At 43.2% G+C, this 18,726-nt stretch overlaps 1 protein-coding gene across 3 annotated transcripts in view; it reads right to left on the reverse strand.

The window, feature by feature from the left end:
- Window positions 1–3,734: 3,734 nt before the first annotated feature.
- Window positions 3,735–18,726, reverse strand: part of cpa6 (carboxypeptidase A6) — an 82,939-nt gene continuing 67,947 nt past the window's right edge. The window contains exons 10-11 of one of the 3 annotated variants that reach the window (XM_043689378.2): window positions 13,367–13,451; window positions 3,735–5,336 (exon numbers count right to left, since the gene is read on the reverse strand). In XM_043689378.2, the coding sequence (XP_043545313.2) occupies window positions 5,143–5,336; window positions 13,367–13,451 (279 nt within the window). In that variant the 3' untranslated portion in view covers window positions 3,735–5,142. The remainder of the gene's footprint in view (window positions 5,337–13,366; window positions 13,452–18,726) is intronic. The other 2 variants (XR_015756900.1, XM_087985953.1) reach the window with 2 other exon arrangements.

Raw genomic sequence — 18,726 nt, forward strand, 5'->3', positions numbered from 1 at the left:
ATACCAGGCTTCAGCTAATCGGATTCATCCCATGGACATCATGATGTTGTCGAACTGGATACATTCTGGCAAATGAACACTTATGTTCCAGAACCTGTTGCACCCTTAACAAGACTGTTCCTGTACAGCTGCAACATTGGTATTTATTCGAGAATGTTGAAAAGTGCCCAAGTGCGTCTTGTTCACAAAAAACAGGGTAAGTGATTCCCTAGTGGTATTATTGCTGGACTGTTAATCCAGAGACCTAGTTAAAGTTCTGGAATCCTCTCTTGGCAGATGGTGGAATTTGAATTCAATAAAATTCTGTAATTAAGAGTCTAATGATAATTATGTCAATTGTCAGAAAAAATATCTGGTTCACTAATATCCTTTAGAGAAGAAAACCTGCCATACACCTTATCTGGCCTACACCTGACTTCAGACCCACACCAATGTGGTCGACCCTTAACTGCCGTCTGGGCAATTAGGGATGGGCAATAAATGCTGGCCTAGCCAGAGACATTCTCATCCATGAATGAATAATAAAAAAAAACAGTGTATAGCAACCATCTTCGAGAGTTTGATTATCATAAAATTCCACACTATCAGACATTGAGTAGGGAGCCACCGATTCCCATATCCTGTGAATGAATAAAAATTAAAATCCAACCCAGAAGGTGATATCAACAGTGCTATCACGCAGCACCTGTTCAGCAAAAACCTGCTCAGTGACATCCAGTTTGGGTTCCACCAGCCACTCCTGACCTCATTACAGCCTTGGTTCAAACACAGACAAAAGAACTTGAGAGATGAGGTGACAGCCCTGGATATCAAGGCTACATTCAACAGACTGTGGCATCAAGGTACCCTAGCCAAACTGAATTCAATGGGTATCGGGGCAAATTCCAGACTTGGGCTGAAAAATGGCAAGTAACATTCGCACCACACAAATGCCAGGCAATGACCATCTCCAACGAGAGACAATCTAACCACTATCCCTTGATATTCAATGGCATCACCATCACCAAATCCTCCACTATCAACATTCTGGGGCTTACTATTGACAGGAAACTCAACTAGACTGGATATATATTGTGGCGACCAAAACAGGACAGAGACTTGCAATATGGCAGTGAGTAACTCACCTCTTGACTCCCACAGCCTGTCTTCCATCTACAAGGTACAAGTTGGAGTGTGAAGAAATTTGCCTGGATGGGTGCAGCTCCAGCAACACTTGAGGAACTTGACATCATCCAAGACAAAGCAGCCCACTTGATTGGCACCACATCCAACAAAAAGGTTAAGAGCAGCAGATACATGGAACACCACCATCTGACATTTCATGCGAAGGCACTCACAAGCCTGACTTGGAAATATGTTGCCATTTCTTCAATGTCGCTGATTCAGAGTCCTGGAATTCCCTCCCGAAGGGCATTGTAGGTGATCTCGGTCAACTAGGGACAGGCAATAAATACTGGCCCAGCCAACAATGTCTATAACCCACGAGTGAATAAAAGAGTCATACTGAACTCAAAACATTCATTCTGTTCCTCTCTCCAAAGCTGCTGCCAGAACTCGTGAGCTTCTCCAGTATTGTCTGTGTTTGCTTCAGATTTCCAGTTCCCACAGTATTTTTCTTCTTTGCAAATAGTTTAATTTTGTTTTTGCATTCACATGCTAGGTTTAGCTATCATTGAAAAGTGAAATTTTATTCTGCTTCAGATGCTTGTTTAATTGTCCAGGTCCAGTCAGGAGTAAATGTAACAGGACTGCAGATCTGTGATCTAATCAGCTGATTCTGGGTTCCATTGTGCTAATTAACATTCCTAAACACTGTGTTGTCTGCGTTCACCAGGTTGGCACCTTCTGTGCCTGGTAGCAAACTCTGTTACACTCCTCTTTGAAGTTGAATTGGTTTCCTAGCTTAATGGTGTTGGTAGCTGGAGGTTTATAATACACTATGAAGTTGCAGATTATGTTCAAATACATTGCTGCTTTTTCCAATAGCTCAAAATTGCCTCGTAGATGCTCAGTTTGATCCAGTAGATATTTCACAATATCCACCATTCAACTGAGTGGTGATGTCAACAATAGAATGTTGGTCATTGACAGGATATCATCTGTACAATAATGTCAAGGACAGATGCATCTGTCACAGGTAAATGTGTAAGAACAGAATCAAGCATGACCTATCCTTTCTGGTAGTACTCTCATCATCACTGCTCTCATCTACACACATAATCACCTCCTCAAAAAATTTAGCAGGTCAAGCAGCATCCGAGGAGCAGGAAAATTGACGTTTTGGGCAAAAGCCCTTCATCAGGAATGGGTTGAGTACTCAAGCGAAAATTAGATTAGATCCCCTACAGTGTGGAAACAGGCCCTTCGGCCCAACAAGTCTACACCGACCCTCCGAAGAGAAACCCACCCAGACCCATTTCCCTCTGACTAATGCACCTAACACTATTGGCAATTTAGCATGGCCAATTTACCTGACCTGCACATCTTTGGACTGTGGGAGGAAACCAGAACACCCGGAGGAAACCCACGCAGACACGGGGAGAATGTGCAAACTCCACACAGACAGTCGCCTGAGGCTGGAATCAAACCTGGGACCCTGGTGCTGTGGGGCCGCAGTGCTAGCCACTGAGCCACCGTACCATCCACAAATCTGATAATCGAGTATAATGTGGGAAAATGTGCAGTTGTTAAGTTTGTCAAGCAGAATGAAAGACAGAGTACTGTATTACTGACATCAATAACGACTGCGGAATTCTGATGTGCCTCAGGATCTAGATGTTCTAAAAAGGCTAATATGCAGGCACAACATGCAATCAAGAAGGTTACAGGAATGCTATTCTTTATCATGAGAGGAATTGAACATAGAAATATGTTATGCTTCAGTCACATGAGATATAGATGAGACCACATCTTGAACGTTGTGTGCAGTTTTCATCTCCATACTCTGGACAGGATGGACTTCTTTTCATTGGAGTTTAGAAAAGTGAAGGATGACTTGATTGAAGTGTAGAAGACCCTGAATGATGTTGATAAGATGGATGTGGAAAGAACTTTTCTTCTTGTGGGTGAATCCAGAACCAGGGGACACTGGTTTAAAATTAGGAGGTGAGGGGATTTATTTTCTCTCTTAGAGGCTTGTACAACCTTGGAACTTTCTGCATCAGAAGGTGGTGGAGATGAGATCTTTGAATAGTTTTGAGGCAAAGGGATAACGTTTCTGATTAGTTAGAGGAATCAAAGGTTATTTGAAATAAAGGGGAATGTGGAAAAAATAACACAACCAGCTCAGCATGATAAGAGTGGCTCAGTAGTTAGCACTGCTGCCTCAGCACCAGAGACCCGGTTTTGATTCCACCCTTGGGCGACTGTCTGTGTGGAATTCAGACATTCTCCCCGTGTTTGTGTTGGTTTTCTCTGGGTGCTCTAGTTTCCTCCTACAATCCAAAGATCTGCAGGTCAGGTGGGTTGGCCATGGGAAATTGCCCTGTAGTTTCCAGGGATGAGCAGACTAGGTGGATTAGCCATGGGAAATGCAAAGTTACGAGGATATAGTGAGGGTCAGGTTGGGATGCAGTTCGGAGAGTTGGTGCAAGCTCAATAGGCTGAATGGCCTCTTTCTACACCTTCAGATTCTATGATTTTACTGAATGGCACAGCATGCTCAAGGGGCTAAGTGGCTTATGTCTATTCCTATTTCTTTTGCTTGTATCTTGGTAACAACAACAAAAATATTGATGAGTTTATTTACATTTTGATTATGCCTTTTACAATACAATAGTCCTGCGCAGCATATCAAAACATCTGAATAACACAATAGGAATAAGACAGAAGTATTGCTTGTATTTGATAGTTCAACATTTTTAAGGTCTTTATATTGGGAAGCATTTATAACATTACTATATAGATTCAGGTGGGCCCTTTAAAACAAAGCAAAGGTTTTGGTCACTGACCAGACACTTGGTGCTCAAAGAAAGCTCTTCATGAAGATCTATCAATCTCGGTGGTGTGGTTTCTCCCTTTCCTAAGTTAGTTTGAATCTGACAGCCATTCTAGGGGTCATCCAGATATCCAAGAACGGTGGTGTCATCAAGCTGGGTGATAGCCAAGGTCACTGAAATATTCTCACAGACCAATTCCACCCCCACCCTTAATGCAATAAGTAAAATAGAGAGGTCTCCATTTTTTTGTTAAAGTTTTACACAAAGCAAATTAAATAATTGGGATAGCATCAAAGTAATAGTTGAAAAATTCTGAATTTCTGAAAAAAATCCAAACGTGATTTTAAAATAGTTATTAGAACTAAATGAGACATTCTATAAAGTTGCACTTTAGGAATTTTGGGGCTTGATTTTTAATTACAAACATAGCACATCACTAAAAACTTGGTTACCCTTCAAGGAATAGGGTTCCGCACTTAATGGGCTTTATATGACAAATCACAAACTTTTCTTCAGTAAGTTAAGGTATTGGAAACTTCGAACAGGACAATCTACAAGGAAACTTACAATAACGGAACAACTCATGATCTCTACTTTTGACTGTACACGCGCTGTCAATTTTAGAGCAGAAATGACAATCAGAATTCCCGTATTCCCAATTCCTCCGGGTCCATCGTATCTGCTCCCAGGAGGACCAGTTCTACCACAGATCACACCAGATGGCCTCCTTCTTTAAAGACTGCAATTTCCCTTCCCACTTGGTTGAAGATGCCCTCCAACGCATCTCATCCACATCCTGAACCTCTGCCCTCAAACCCCATCCCTCCAACCGTAACAAAGACAGAACACCCCCGGTCCTCATCTTCCAACCATACCAACCTGCAAAATTTGGGACACAACTATATAATTTTTTTCGTGATACAAAAATCCAGGTGAAACTCTCCATTCTTATGTTATAGTGCAACCATACAAATGTTATGGCAATAAACGCCTGTCATTTGTGGTTGCCAAGATACTTACATTTATTTTTAAATTCATTCATTATCACTGGGAAGATCATAGTTTATTATCCATCCCATAATTCTCATGAAGCTAGAATATAGGAAGGGATGTAAACATATGGCCAATTTAACTTAAGAAAGAAAAACACCGCAAAATGATTTGTATTAATTTGAAAAGCACTAATAGGGTGATGATGAATAGCTTATCTCAATGGGCATTTCTTAAGAATATGGTTTGTAATATTTTTTACAGCTAATGTTGTTTCTGTACACGTGGGTTTTATGAGTGATTCTGGTAACAGAAATCCATAATATCCAGTGTCTCGCAATTCAAATGCAAATGCATATGGGATGCCATGTTTATAGGCCCAGTCCATAGAGCTACCAGAAGTGACATCTGAAAGGGAAAGGAGAAATCCATTATCAGAAGTTATTTTTCAATGTACTTGACTCAGTTGAGTCAATATAACCAATATTGAGTCAATAAAACATACACAATTTTATTTTGTATTATTCCAAAAATTTCATCACAAGTGCACTATGCAGAAGCCCTTCCCCTTTTACAATTCTTTACTACTTGTAAAGAATATCTTGGGATCAGTCCTCAGGAGACTAAGACCTGAGGACATAGCCTCTCAGGAAGTTCAGAATTGAGATGAGGGTGAATTTCTTCAGTCAGAATGTGGTGAATCTGAGGAACTCATTGTCATAGAAGGCTGTAGAGGCCAAGTGACTGAGTGTATTTAAGACAGAGAGATAGGTTCTTGATTAGTAAGGGGATGAAGGGTTTGTTGGGGGTGAGGGCAGGAGAATGGGGTTGAGAAACATATCAGCCATAATTAAATGGCAGAGTACACTTGATGGTCCCAGTGGTGTAATTCTGTTTCTGTGTTTTATAGTCTCATTTAAACTATAGTTTAATTTACACTACAGCAAGCCACTTCATCAATAATGCGTGTGACAGCATTTGTCTTTAGCTGTTCAAAACTACTTCCCTCGTCTCTTCCCAAAGCACTGTATGGTCTCTTTGTTCAATAATTTACTCAATTATTGTTTCCTTGAAGAAAGGTTTTCACCTCAATCAAACCATGGATTGAATATTATGTGGGGCTGAGTGAGATTTGTGACAGAATTGGGAGAGAAGTCCTGTGAGGTCTATCTTGATGTCAGGAGCTTCTTGTTCCATCTTTTACACTTCGACTAAACGGCGAGGTTAGTTTTTCACAAAGCAGTGCAAGTTGCTAATTAAGAGATGTTATAGCCTGCTAAATGCTTCATTAATAGAGCTCTTAAGGATAGTGGAATCAAGGGTTATGGGGATAAGGCAGGAACAGGATACTGATTGAGGATGATCAGCTATGATCATAATGAATGGTGGTGCTGGCTCAAAAGGCAGAATGGCCTACTCCTGCACCTATTGTCTATTGTCCATAATGGCTCCAATGCACCTCATTAATCCTCAGCTTCCTGTCTTAACAAATGTGCCACACAACCCAGTCTCAACATTGGTAAATTCAGCTCACCACCTCAAGACCAAGCAGCATCGCATGGCCCAGTCCATGGACACCAGCTACACGTACCTTTCAACCACCAACATTGGCAATCATTGCATCTCTCCAATCCAATCACAGCCTACTTAGGAAGCAGAGTTGTATTGCAGGAAGCACTGGGCAATTATCACTGAAAGGCTGCAGGAAGGGCCTTTTGCATTTCGGATAGGCATCCACCGTATGGATTGGACCAGGCTGTACCTTATGGCTGCTCACTCCCTCTCTTAGGGTTTGCTCACTTAACACCTACCTGCATGATTACAGCCTCCTTGTGTTGCCTTGCCTCACTGAGCATTCATGGCAACCAAGCACCTTGCCTTGCTGGTCAACAGACCTCAGTCAAGAAGTTGTACATCTTGCTAAAAGGCAGCAAGCTATCTCAATCTCACACCAACACAATGTGTCAACAGTGCACATGGTAAACCCACTGCATGCACAATGAGATATCAGTTTCCAAGCTGAAGGATGCTGCAGGAAGCAGCCTTGCTGATACTTTCTCCAAGGCCTCCAGATTCCCATCCTCAGGAGCTGAGGAAATGGCCGTAAATCATGGTGGCTACAAGACTATAGAGAGACAAGGTATCGTATTCATTCTCATTGATTGAATTAAATTGAATTGAATTGAATTTATTGTCATGTGTACCAAAGCACAGTGAAAAGCTTTGTCTTGTGAGCAATACAGGCAGATCACAGAGTTAAATAGCATAGATAATAAAGAATAGGTAAACAACAGCAAAAACAAAAACACAGGTACAGGTGAACGTTAAGAGTTTGTGAGTTGATTCGGTATTCTAACAACAGTAGGGCAGAAACTGTTGCGAAACCGGTTGGTGCATGTGTTCAGGCTTCTGTACCTTCTCCCCAATGGTAGAGGTTGTAGAAAAACATTGCCAGGGTGGGAGGGATCTTTGAGAATGCTGGCGGCCTTTCCTTCACAGTGGGCCTGGTAGATGGATTCTATAGATGGGAGGTTGGCCTTTGTGATTGTCTGGGCCAAGTTCACCACACTCTGTAACAGTCTCCGATCTTGAATGGTACAGTAGCCATACCAGGTAATGATATATCCAGACAGAATGCTCTCGGTGGCGCACCTATAAAAGTTGGCAACTGTATTTGCAGTTGTGCCAAATTTCCTCAACTGTCTGAGGAAAAAGAGACGTTGTTGGGCCTTTGTAACCAGTGCGTCCACATGAAGAGTCCAAGAAAGCTTGTTGTGGATGACCACTCCCAGGAGCTTGACACTCTCCACTTGTTCCACCTCTGTGTTGTTAATGTGTAGGGGGGGCATGAGTAACATCCCGCTGAAAGTCAATAATGAGTTCCTTGCTTTTGCTGGCATTGAGAGCTGGGTTGTTCTCAGTGCACCATTTTTCCAGGTCTTAGTCTATTTCGTCTGTAGTCTATTTCGTCACCAGTTGAGATTCGACCGACTATGGTGGTGTCATCAGTGAACTTGTAAATGGCATTAGTCTGGTATTTGGCAACGCAGTCATGGGTATACAGTGAGTACAGTAGGGGGCTGAGTACACACCCCTGGCGGGCTCCAGTGTTGAGTGTTAGTGAGGATGAAATATTGTCCCCAATCTTCACTGATTGTGGTCTGTGGGTCAGGAAACTGAGGATTCAGTTGCAGAGAGTGGGGCTTAGTCCGAGATCACTAAGTTTAGTAATCAGTCTCGAGGGGATAATAGTGTTGAAGGCTGAACTGTAGTCAATGAGTAGGATTCTTACATAGCTGTTCTTGTTGTCAAGACATTCTAGGGAGGAGTGAAGGGCAAGTGATATGGCATCTGATGTGGATCTGTTGGTCCAATAGGCAAATTGGAATGGGTCAAGGGTAGAGGGGAGGCTGGAGTTGATTAATGCCATGATCAACCTTTCAAAGCCCTTCATGACCACCAAAGTTAGGGTCACTGGGCGGTAGTCATTGAGACATGCTGCATGAGCCTTCTTAGGCACAGGGATGGTGTTGGCCTACTTGAAACAGGCAGGGACAGTGGCCTGCTGCTGGGAGAGGTTGGAAATGTCTGAGAAAACCTCTGCCAATTGATCTGCACATGCTCTGAGTGTGCATCCTGATACTCCGTCTGGTCCCATCGTTTTCCTTGGATTCACATGAAGGAAACCTGATCTGACTCTGACACAGTGACTGTTGGGATAGGTTCGTCAGGACTTGTCAGATAGGTGTGACCTGTCCGCCGAAATTCTGCTCAAAGTGAGCACAGAAGGCACTGAGACGGTCTGGGAGGGATATGTCATCGTCAGCTATCTTGCACTGTCTCTTTTTTAGAACCTGTGATGTCATTCAGTCCTTGCCATAGTCGCCGGTGATTGCACACCACTATGACTCAGACAGTTCCTGTGAGAACTGGTAATTACTCAGTTAGTGGGAGATGGATATGTCAACATCCTCACATGAGCAATGCCAATCTTCTCCTGCAAGGTCAAGATTCTCTTCTCATAAGGGCCGAGGATTCTAATGTTGGGTACCCTTTCATCCACTGAAATGTAGTAAGGTTCCCCGGGAAGGAGGAGGCAGTGAAGAGGTCACAAAGAGTTAGCGATGTGAGAAGACATTACAGGCAACTGTGAGATTGGTAAAGAATTGTAGCATTGGACTTTAAAAATGAGATCTCCAAACCAGATCGTTTAGGATTAATTGTTTTGGAGTAATTGGACATGACAATGAGCAATTAAAGAAAGTATAAAGTTACATGGAGAGTCAGCTGAGTGCAAAAACAGAGACAAAATGATGCTGGAATCCAAGGTTGATAAATAGGGAGCTGGAAGAACACAGCAAGCCAAGCAGCATTAGGAGGTGGAGAAGTCAATGTTTCGGGTGTAACCCTTCTTCAGGACTGAATCTGATGCTGCCTGGCTTGCTGTGTTCTTCCAACTTCCCGCTTGTCTATAGTGGAAAAACAGCCTGTTTTAGCTGGATTCACCTTGGTTGGGTATGTAGGAAACGGAGAGACAGTTAACAGAGAGACACCTGGAACTGTTTTTTTTCCACAGAGGAATACTTGGAAATGGTGATAAGGCACATAGCATTAGATTCAGAATAGTATTATTAAGAAGAAAGAACATTACAGCACAGGAACAGGCTCTTCGGCCCTCCAAGCCTGCGCTGATCCAGTTCCTCGATCTAAACCTGTCGCTTATTTTCCAAGGATTTGTATCCCTCTGCCCCCTGCCTAATTATGAATCTGTCTAGATGCATCTTAAATGATGCTATCATTCCCGCCCCTACCACCTCCACTGGCAATGCATTCCAGGGCACCCACCACCCTCTGCATAAAGAACTTTCCACGCATATCTCCCTTAAACTTTTCCCCTCTCATTTTGAAATCATGACCCCTAGTAATTGACCACCAATCTGGAAAAAATCTCCTTGCTATCCACCCTGTCGATACCTCTCATGATTTTATGGACCTCACTCAGGTTCCCCCCTCAACCTCTGTCTTTCTAATGAAAATAATCCTAATCTACTCAACTTCTCTTCGCAGCTAGCACCCTCCATCCCAGGCAACATCCTGTTGAACCTCCTCTGCACCATCTCCAAAGTATCCATACCCTTCTGGTAATGTGGCAACCAGAACTGTACACAGTATTCCAAATGTGACCGAACCAAAGTCTTATACAACTGTAACATGACCAGCCGACTCTTGTACTCAATACCCCATCCAATGAAGGAAAGCATGCCATATGCCTTCTTGACCATGCTATCAACCTATGGTGCCAACTTCAGGGAACAATGGACCTGAACACCCAGATCTGTCTATACATCAATTTTCCCCAGGGCTTTTCCATTTACTGTATAGTTTGCTCTTGAATTGGATCTTCCAAAATGCATCACTTCGCATTTGCTCAGATTGAACTCCATCTGCCATTTCTCTGCCCAACTCTCCAATCTATCTATATTCTGCTGTATTCACTGACAGTCCCCTTCACTGTCTGCTACTCCACCAATCTTAGTGTCATCTGCAAACCTGCTAATCAGACCACCTATACCTTCCTTCAGATCATTTATGTATATCATAAACAACAGTGGTCCCAGCATGGATCCCTGTGGAACACCACTGGTCACAGTTCTCCATTTTGAGAAACACCCTTCCACTCCTAGTTTCCTGCTGCCCAGCCAGTTCTCTATCCATCTAGTTAGTACACCCTGGATCCCATGCATCTTCGCTTTCTCCATCAGCCTACTATGGGGAACCTTACCTTATCAAATGCCTTACTGAAGTCCATGTATATGACATCTACAGCTTTTCTGTCATCAATCAACATCACTTCCTCAAATTATTCTATTAAGTTGATAAGACATGACCTTCCCCACAACAAAACCATGCTGCCCATTACTGATAAGCCCATTTTCTTCCAAATGGGAATAGATCCTATCCCTCAGTATCTTCTCCAGCAACTTCCCAACCACTGACGTCAGGCTCACCGGTCTATAATTACCTGGATTACCCCTGCTACCATTCTTAAACCAGGGGACAACATTAGCAATTCTCCAGTCCTCAGGGACCTCACCCATGTTCAAGGATGCTGCAAAGATATCTGGTAAAGTCCCAGCTATTTCCTCTCTTGCTTCACTCAGTAACCTAGGATAGATCCTATCCTGACCTGGGGACTTGTTCACCTTAACGCCTTTTAAAATACCCAACACTTCCTTCCTCCTTATGCTGACTTGACCTAGAGTAATCAAACATCTATCCTTACCCTCAACATCCGCCATGTCCCTCTCCACAGTGAAGACTGATGAAGAGTACTCATTAAGAATCTCACTCATTTTCTCTGACTCTATGCATAAGTTTCCTCCATTGTCCTTGAGTGTGGCACCCTTTCTTGAATTACCCTCTTGCTCCTTATATGTGAATAAAAGGTTTTTGGATTTTCCTTAACCCTAAAGATATCTCGTGACCGCATTTCACCCTCTTAATTCCTCGTTTCAGATTGGTCCTACTTTTCCGATATTCTTCCAAAGCTTCATCTGTTTTCAGTCGCTGAGACCTTAAGTATACTTCCTACGGGGGTCTCTGTCCCATCATTGGACTGGATTCATGAGACCAGTGCCACAGAATCTGAGATAGATCCCAGTGCCAGCTGTCAAAGTCCCCAGTGAGAAGACAAGGCAGTGAGACACATTTATCTGAACCTGTATAAAGTAGTTGAAGCTAATAGAAGTTAATTGAAGCTCAGTGATTTGAATATAAAGTAGATAAAGCAAGGACATTTGCCAGATATTGACGTGCACATGTCTTCTTGTAATCATTCTACTCAGAGCTTAAAGAACTTTGAGATAGTTTCAGCCTAAGCATGTGCCTTGGTGGGAGGTGGGTGCAGTAGCAGAAACAAGGGTCTGGCACATTGTCTGAGGCAGTGGTCTTGGTTACTGACTTTCTTTCAACACTGCTGGCCTTTCCTTCTCAGCATCAAGCAGGTACTGACCCAGAGTCTGAAGCACGGCTCTTTCTGCCAGTCCTCCAGGACTCTCCTTCACTGCACCCTGTCCACCAGCTCCCTGTAGAACAGCGAGACCACTCGCCCCCTCACAACACCTTCAGAAAAGGTCCCTGACTGAGCGAAACACATTCAGAAAGTCAGTGCTCATCTCGGTGCACAGCAGTCTTTTAAATATTGTGCAGGCATCACTATAGTCACTCTCCCACTAGGCATTCCAGTCCCTCCTAAAGTCACTCCCCCACAACATGTTACAGTCATTGCTACAGTCACTGCCCCACTAGGCATTCCATTACCCACTACTGTAACTGCCCCACAACATGTTACAGTCACTGCTACAGTCACCACTCTGCTTGGCCCCAGATTGCACCCCAAATGAAACAGCCAGGGCCACTCACCTGCTGGCCTCATTACATTCTTGGTTCAAACATAGACAAAAGAGCTGATTCCAGAGGGGAGGTGAGAGTGACAGCGCTTGACATCAAGGCTGCATTCAACTATGTGCGACATTAAGGAGCTCTCGCAGAAGTGCAATCAATGGATATCAGGAGGCAAACTCTACTGATTGGTGTCATAACTGGCGCATAGGCAGATGGTTGTGGTTTCATGCAGGTCAGTCATCTCAGCTCCAGGACATCTCTGCAGGAGTTCCTCAGGGTAGTGTCCTAAGCCCAACCATCTACAGCTGCCTCGTCAATGACCATCTCTCCATCATAAGGTCAGAAGTGGGGATGTTCACCAATGATTGCACAATGTTCACCTTTCGTGACCCCTCACATACTGAAGCAGTCTATATTCAAGTGCAACAAGATCTGATAATATCAAGCGTTGGGCTGACAAGTGGCAAGTAACATTCATGCCACATTAATACCAGACAATGACCATCCCCAAAAAGAAACAATCAAATCATTGTCCCTTGAAATTCAAGGGTTTCACCATCACTGAATCCCCCACTATCAACATCCTGGGGTTTACCATTGACCAGAAACTCAAGTGGACTTGCCACATAAACACAATGACTACAAAAGTAGGTCAGAGGCTAGGAATACTGTGGCAAGTGACTCAACTCCCAATTCCCCAAAACTTGTCCATCATTTACACAGCACAGGTCAGGAGTGTGGTGAAATACTGCCCACTTGCTTGAATGGGTGCAGCTTGACACCACATCCACAAATATCCACTCCTTCCACCATTGATGCTCAGTACACACTGCTGCTGCTATCTACAAGGTGCACTGCAGAAATTCACCAAAGCTCCTTATACAGCACTTCCCAAACCGATACCCACTTCCATTAGAAGGATGAGAGCAGCAGATACATGGGAACATCACCACCTGCACGTTCCCTCCAAGCCACTTATCATCCTGACTCAGATATATATCGTTGTTTCTTCACTGTTAATTATAAAAACTTACACAAAATGCTTGAAGCTGGCCCATGTTTGTATTTGATACCATACACTGAGTAAAGCGCATTGACTGCCTTAAATGCTGCAGATTCCTGAAAAATGAAACAAAAATAATAAAGCTCGTTACTTAAAGAATTTAAGTCTCAGTTGAATGAAAAGTTTGCATTGTTTTGTGAAGCTGTTAACATTATTGTAAGGCCAAGTGAGTGATATTAAGGATCACCATATAACTCAATAAATCAAAATAGTTTCACTTCATGGGGTTATAAATAAACAATAGTCTGATCCAATGTTCTGAAGAACAGTCATGAGATTCAAAATGTTAACTCAACTTCTCTTACCTCATGTGCTGCCGGACCATTTGAGTTTCTCCAGCACTTTCTGTTTTGATTTCAGATGGAGTTAAGAATGATCGGATCAGCCAAGAATTCATTAAATGGTGGAGCAGAACTGATGGGCTGAATGGCCTACCTCCGTTCTAATGGTCAGATCTCCACTGTGTTTTGAGTTTTTACTGGATTAATTTTTTTCTTGGTTTTTTCTTTCCCTTGTTTTGTTTTACTTTTGGACCATACCAGCTGTATTCAGAAAGCATGTCCAATCTTGTAACCAGTTAAATAATGAACATGTTCCCAATCCTGAGATTGTAGCTTCCTGACTTTACTACAATCTCTACCATCAACTATTCCCACTGCCAAATGGACTTGTTGAAGTAATTTCACACAGAAGCTAGACATCAAAATGTCCTTGTATTCCTAAAATTCCTGAGTTAAACTCAGTTCTAAAATATTGCTTGAAAATAAGAATGAGGACTTTTAAAATTAGGCATGGTTTAGCTGGAAGACAATTTAAGTAGCAAACATAAGGACAATGCTTTCATGAGCTTTGGTGCACATGTGGACATAGTTGGCAGAGAACGGACAACTTAAAGGTTAAGAAAGGCAGATCTTAGGAGACCGAGCAAGACTGCATCGCATGGCTTCAGTCTGTAGGTAACAAAGACGCAGATGAAGGTTTCAACAATGAATGAGTTTGAACTGGGACAGTGTCGAGTGGTGGTAGAGACATGGAAGTAGATGGTCTTTATAATGGTGCTGTTGTGGTTTGAAGTTCATTTCTGGATCAAATAGGATGCCAGTATTGAAAACAGATTGTGACGGGGACTGAGAACGAGAGGTTTTGTCTTTTCAACATTTAACTTGAAGAAAAATGCAAGACTAGATTTTCAGCAAACAGTCTGACAATATAACAACAATGAATAGGGGCATGCATCAGCTTCTCGAAAGGGAAAACAACCGACTTCCAAACTAGCGATGGATACATCTAACCACAATAATGTTGACATGAGTTGGATTCCCCTTAAATCAAATCATACAGAGGAAACAATATAGAACTTCCCCAGGGTGCTTACCCCATAAGTGAGTGAAGAAAACTGTGGGATCAGATGAGTAAAAAGGGGTGTGAGGGGTGATGTTGGAATAGAACTGGATTTTACGTTATTTGTTGATGCGAATATGGCTATCGCTGGTACTTATCGCTCAGAAATGGGTTGAGAAACAGATGGCATAATTTTTAAGTGTTTTGCAAAAGAGAAACCAAATGAGCAATGTGAAGACCTTCTTACACAGCGGGTAGTTAGGATATGGACTGCACGGCTTGGAAATGTGCTGGAGGCAAGTTCAACTGAGGCACTTGAGAGCCTGGGTGATTACTTAAACAGAAACAGTGAGCAGCGTTACAGGGAAAAAGCAAGAGATGAGCACAAAGTTAAAATGCTCACCAGCTGGCACAGACATTATGGGCCAAATAGCCTCTTTCTGCACCAAGGCGATTCTGAGATTTGCCCTTGAAGAGGTCCTGCTGAACTGCTTTCTTGAACTGCACTAGTTCGTGTGGTGTAGGTGTACCCAACGTGTTGTTAAGCAAGATATTCCAGGACTTTGAGCTATTGATAGGGAAGGAAGGGTGATATAGTTCAAGTCAGGATGATGGATGTGACATTGAGGGTAATTTCCAAGTGGTGGCATTCCCATACACTGGCTGCCCTCATGCCTCTGGGTGACAGCAATCACTGGAGTGCTGCTGAAGAAGCTCAGGGCAGCTTTCACGTGGTACACAGCGCTGGCATTGTTCACTGATGATGAAGGAAATGATTAATATTTAACTTGGGGGATGGCTGAAGATCAAGCAGCGTAATTTTTTCCCAACTTGTGTCAAGCTCTTTAAGTGTGCATGGAGCTGCATTCATCCAGACAAGTGGATGGTAATTGGCAGCTTCTGACCTGTTCTTGCAGCCACAGTATTTAGATGGCTGACCCAGTTGGATATTTTGTCAATGGTAATCCCCATGATATTCTTAAGAGGGAAATCAGGAGTACAGGAGTTGGGACGTCATGCTGAGGTTAGTGAGACCTCTTCCAGAGTACTGTGTGCAGTTTTGGATGCCCTGCTGATCACTATCAATTATTGTTTAAAAAAACTCATCTGGATCACTCATATCCTTCATAGAAGGAAATCTGCCATCCTTACCTGGTCAGGCCTACATGTGACTCCAAGCTCACAGCAATATGATTACCTCTTAGCTACCCTCTGAAATGGGTATCCAGTTATTAGGCAAGATATTCAGTTCAAGGGCAATTCGGCAATTAGGACACTGATGAGCACATTTTTAAAAATGGATTTTGGCTCCAACATGATTACCTCTAGCGTTCCTGAAAGATTTATCCTCGGTTCCCTCCTATCTCCTTACCAAAGAAGCATCCCTACAAATAAGTACTAGGTCACATGGACAAGATGAGAGCAGTCTGGAGAGAAACTAGAGAAAGATGAAAGTTCCGGCAGGAGAAAGCTTTGCTCAACAATGAAGAGAAGAGAGGGAAGCAGTTAACTCAGTGATTCAAACTTAGCAATTTAGCATCCCGTTGGAGATGAAGCGATGGAAACCAAGGGAGAGGAGATTGTTTGTAGAAGAGGGGCCATCTTTGCATTCCAGGATGATAACAGAAGAGTGAGCAATCTTAGCTGACATAAATAGGACCTGATGGTACATTCTGTGGTCCTACCAGATCTTGCAGTAAAGGGCTAAAACAGCCATTTCTTTCCAAATCTGTCTCCTTTGGATTTAAGGGACTGGAGAGGAGTGGTGTACCATGGGAAATGAGCCAAACATCAGTGTAGTGGCTTTAGTGGAGAACAGGTTTGGAGGTGTGGACGTGGTTGAGCAATTTAGTGGCTACAGAAATGTTGTGGAGACTGTTGGGTCAAAGGTTAGACAGTTGGAATTTTGAAAGTATCACTGTTAGGGATTTGGAAGAATATCTTTTCCTGCAGACTGCACAGAAGGAAAGAGGGTGACACAGGTGAAGGTAGATGTGTGTGGACACTGTTCCTAGGAAGTGATCAGAAATGGCCTTGTTTTCGATTGACATATAGTGAGGCAACATGAGATAGCAAAATCAAGGAAGCGGTAAGGAATACGAAAGGAAAACAGAAATGGCTGGAGAAACTCAACAGGCCTGGCAGCATCAATGGAAAGAAAGCAGAGTTAGTGTTTCAGGTCCGATGTCCCTTCATGAGGAGAGTTCTGATGTTCTGATGAAGAGTCACTGGTTCAAAGGTGAACTTTGCTTTCTTCTCACAGTTGCTACCAGAACTGCTGAGTTTCTCCAGCAATTTCTCTTTGTGTTTCACATAGAACATAGAAAAGTACAGCACAGCCCTTTGGCCCACGATGTTGTGCTGAGATTTAACCCTATGTAAAATATAGTAACTTAACCTATGCACCCCTCAACTCACTGCTATCCATGTGCATGTCCAGCAGTCGCTTAAATGTCCCCAATGACTCTGCTTCCACCATCACAGCTGGCAACGCATTCCATGTATTCACAACTCTCTGCATAAAGAACCTACCTGTGACATCTCCTTTATACCTTCCTCCTAATATCTTCATCTCTAACATCTCTAGCATCTGCAGTTGTTGGTTTTATTTTGGCAATGGGGAGTTTACATAGATCGAGAGAGATTAATGCAAATAGGAGAAGTGATCTCTGAGGAAAGAGAACGTGATGAATTGAGATAGAGCTTGAAATCACTGAGGATGAAATTTAATTCTGTACAGAGACTGGGAAAGGAAAGCAGTGAAGATGTCTCAGAAAGGAAGTGTTTATGGATTGCAAGAGTCTTGTTCTTGAGTGAATGCACTTTCTGGAGTGAGAGGAAGAGAAGGGCAGTGATAGTTCACCAGCTGGTGGAGACCATAGCGTCAGCACTGATAAAAACAAGTTGGATTAGTAAAGGTTATCGAGTGATGTTCCAGCATGCCCTAGGCAAAATGTGAAGGATAGCAAGGGAGCAGTATTGAGCGGTTGAGGCTGTGGTTGCTAAAGAAGGAGTGATGAGTGCCATGGTGAACATTTCAGTGGATAACAGGAGAGGGGAGCTATAGTCTTAGCAAGAGGGAGTTAAGATCAGAGTCGAGAGTGTCGTGCTGGAAAGGCACAGCAGCTCAGGCAGCATCCGAGGAACAGGAGAGCTTCTCGGATGCTGCCTGACCTACTGTGCTTTTCCAGCACTACACTCTTGACTCTGATCTCCAGCATCTGCAGTTCTCACTTTCTCCTCGGAGTTAAGATCAGGGCAGGGGCAGGAGAATAAAAAGGTCAAGTGGTACAAAAACGTGGGGCAGCATTTGAGAAGGTAGAGTTATCAAAAGAGGAGAATGTGGGGAGGCACAAAAAGAGGGGACATTGTCAGGGAGGGATGAAGAACAGAGTTGTAAGAAGAAAAACAGAAAAAAAGGCAGAACAAAAAGATTTACAAGGATATTGCCAGGAGTGGAGGGTGTGATCTGTAGGGAGAGGCTGAACAGGCTGGGGCTGTTTTCCCTGGAGCGTTGGAGGCTGAGGGGTGATCTTATAGAGATTTATAAAATCATGAGGGGCATGGATAGGGTGAGTAGGCAATGTCTTTTCTCCAGGGTAGGGGAGTCCAAACTGAGAGGACATAGCTTTGAGGTGAGAGGGGAAAGGTTTAAAAGGGATCAAAGGGCAACTGTTTCATGCAGAGAGTGGTGCGTGTATGGAAAGAGCTGCCAGAGGAAGTGGTGGAGGCTGGTACAATAACAACATTTAAAAGGCACCTGGATGGGAATATGTATAGGAAGGGTTGAGAGGGATATGGGCCAAATGCTGGAAAATGGGACTAGATCAGTTTAGGATATCTGTTCAGCATGGATGAGTGGGATTGAAGGGTCTGTTTCTGTGCTGTACATCTCTATGACTTTATGAGATATGGTCTGGAGTCTGGGTTGACAGACAAAATGTACACCTGAATGGACACAAATAAAATGCAGGTCACTTAGGCTTGGTA

This window comes from Chiloscyllium plagiosum, unplaced genomic scaffold (genome assembly GCF_037043375.1).
Source record: "Chiloscyllium plagiosum isolate Xiang-an unplaced genomic scaffold, Cpla_swu_hap1 HiC_scaffold_4, whole genome shotgun sequence".
NCBI lineage: Eukaryota > Metazoa > Chordata > Chondrichthyes > Orectolobiformes > Hemiscylliidae > Chiloscyllium > Chiloscyllium plagiosum.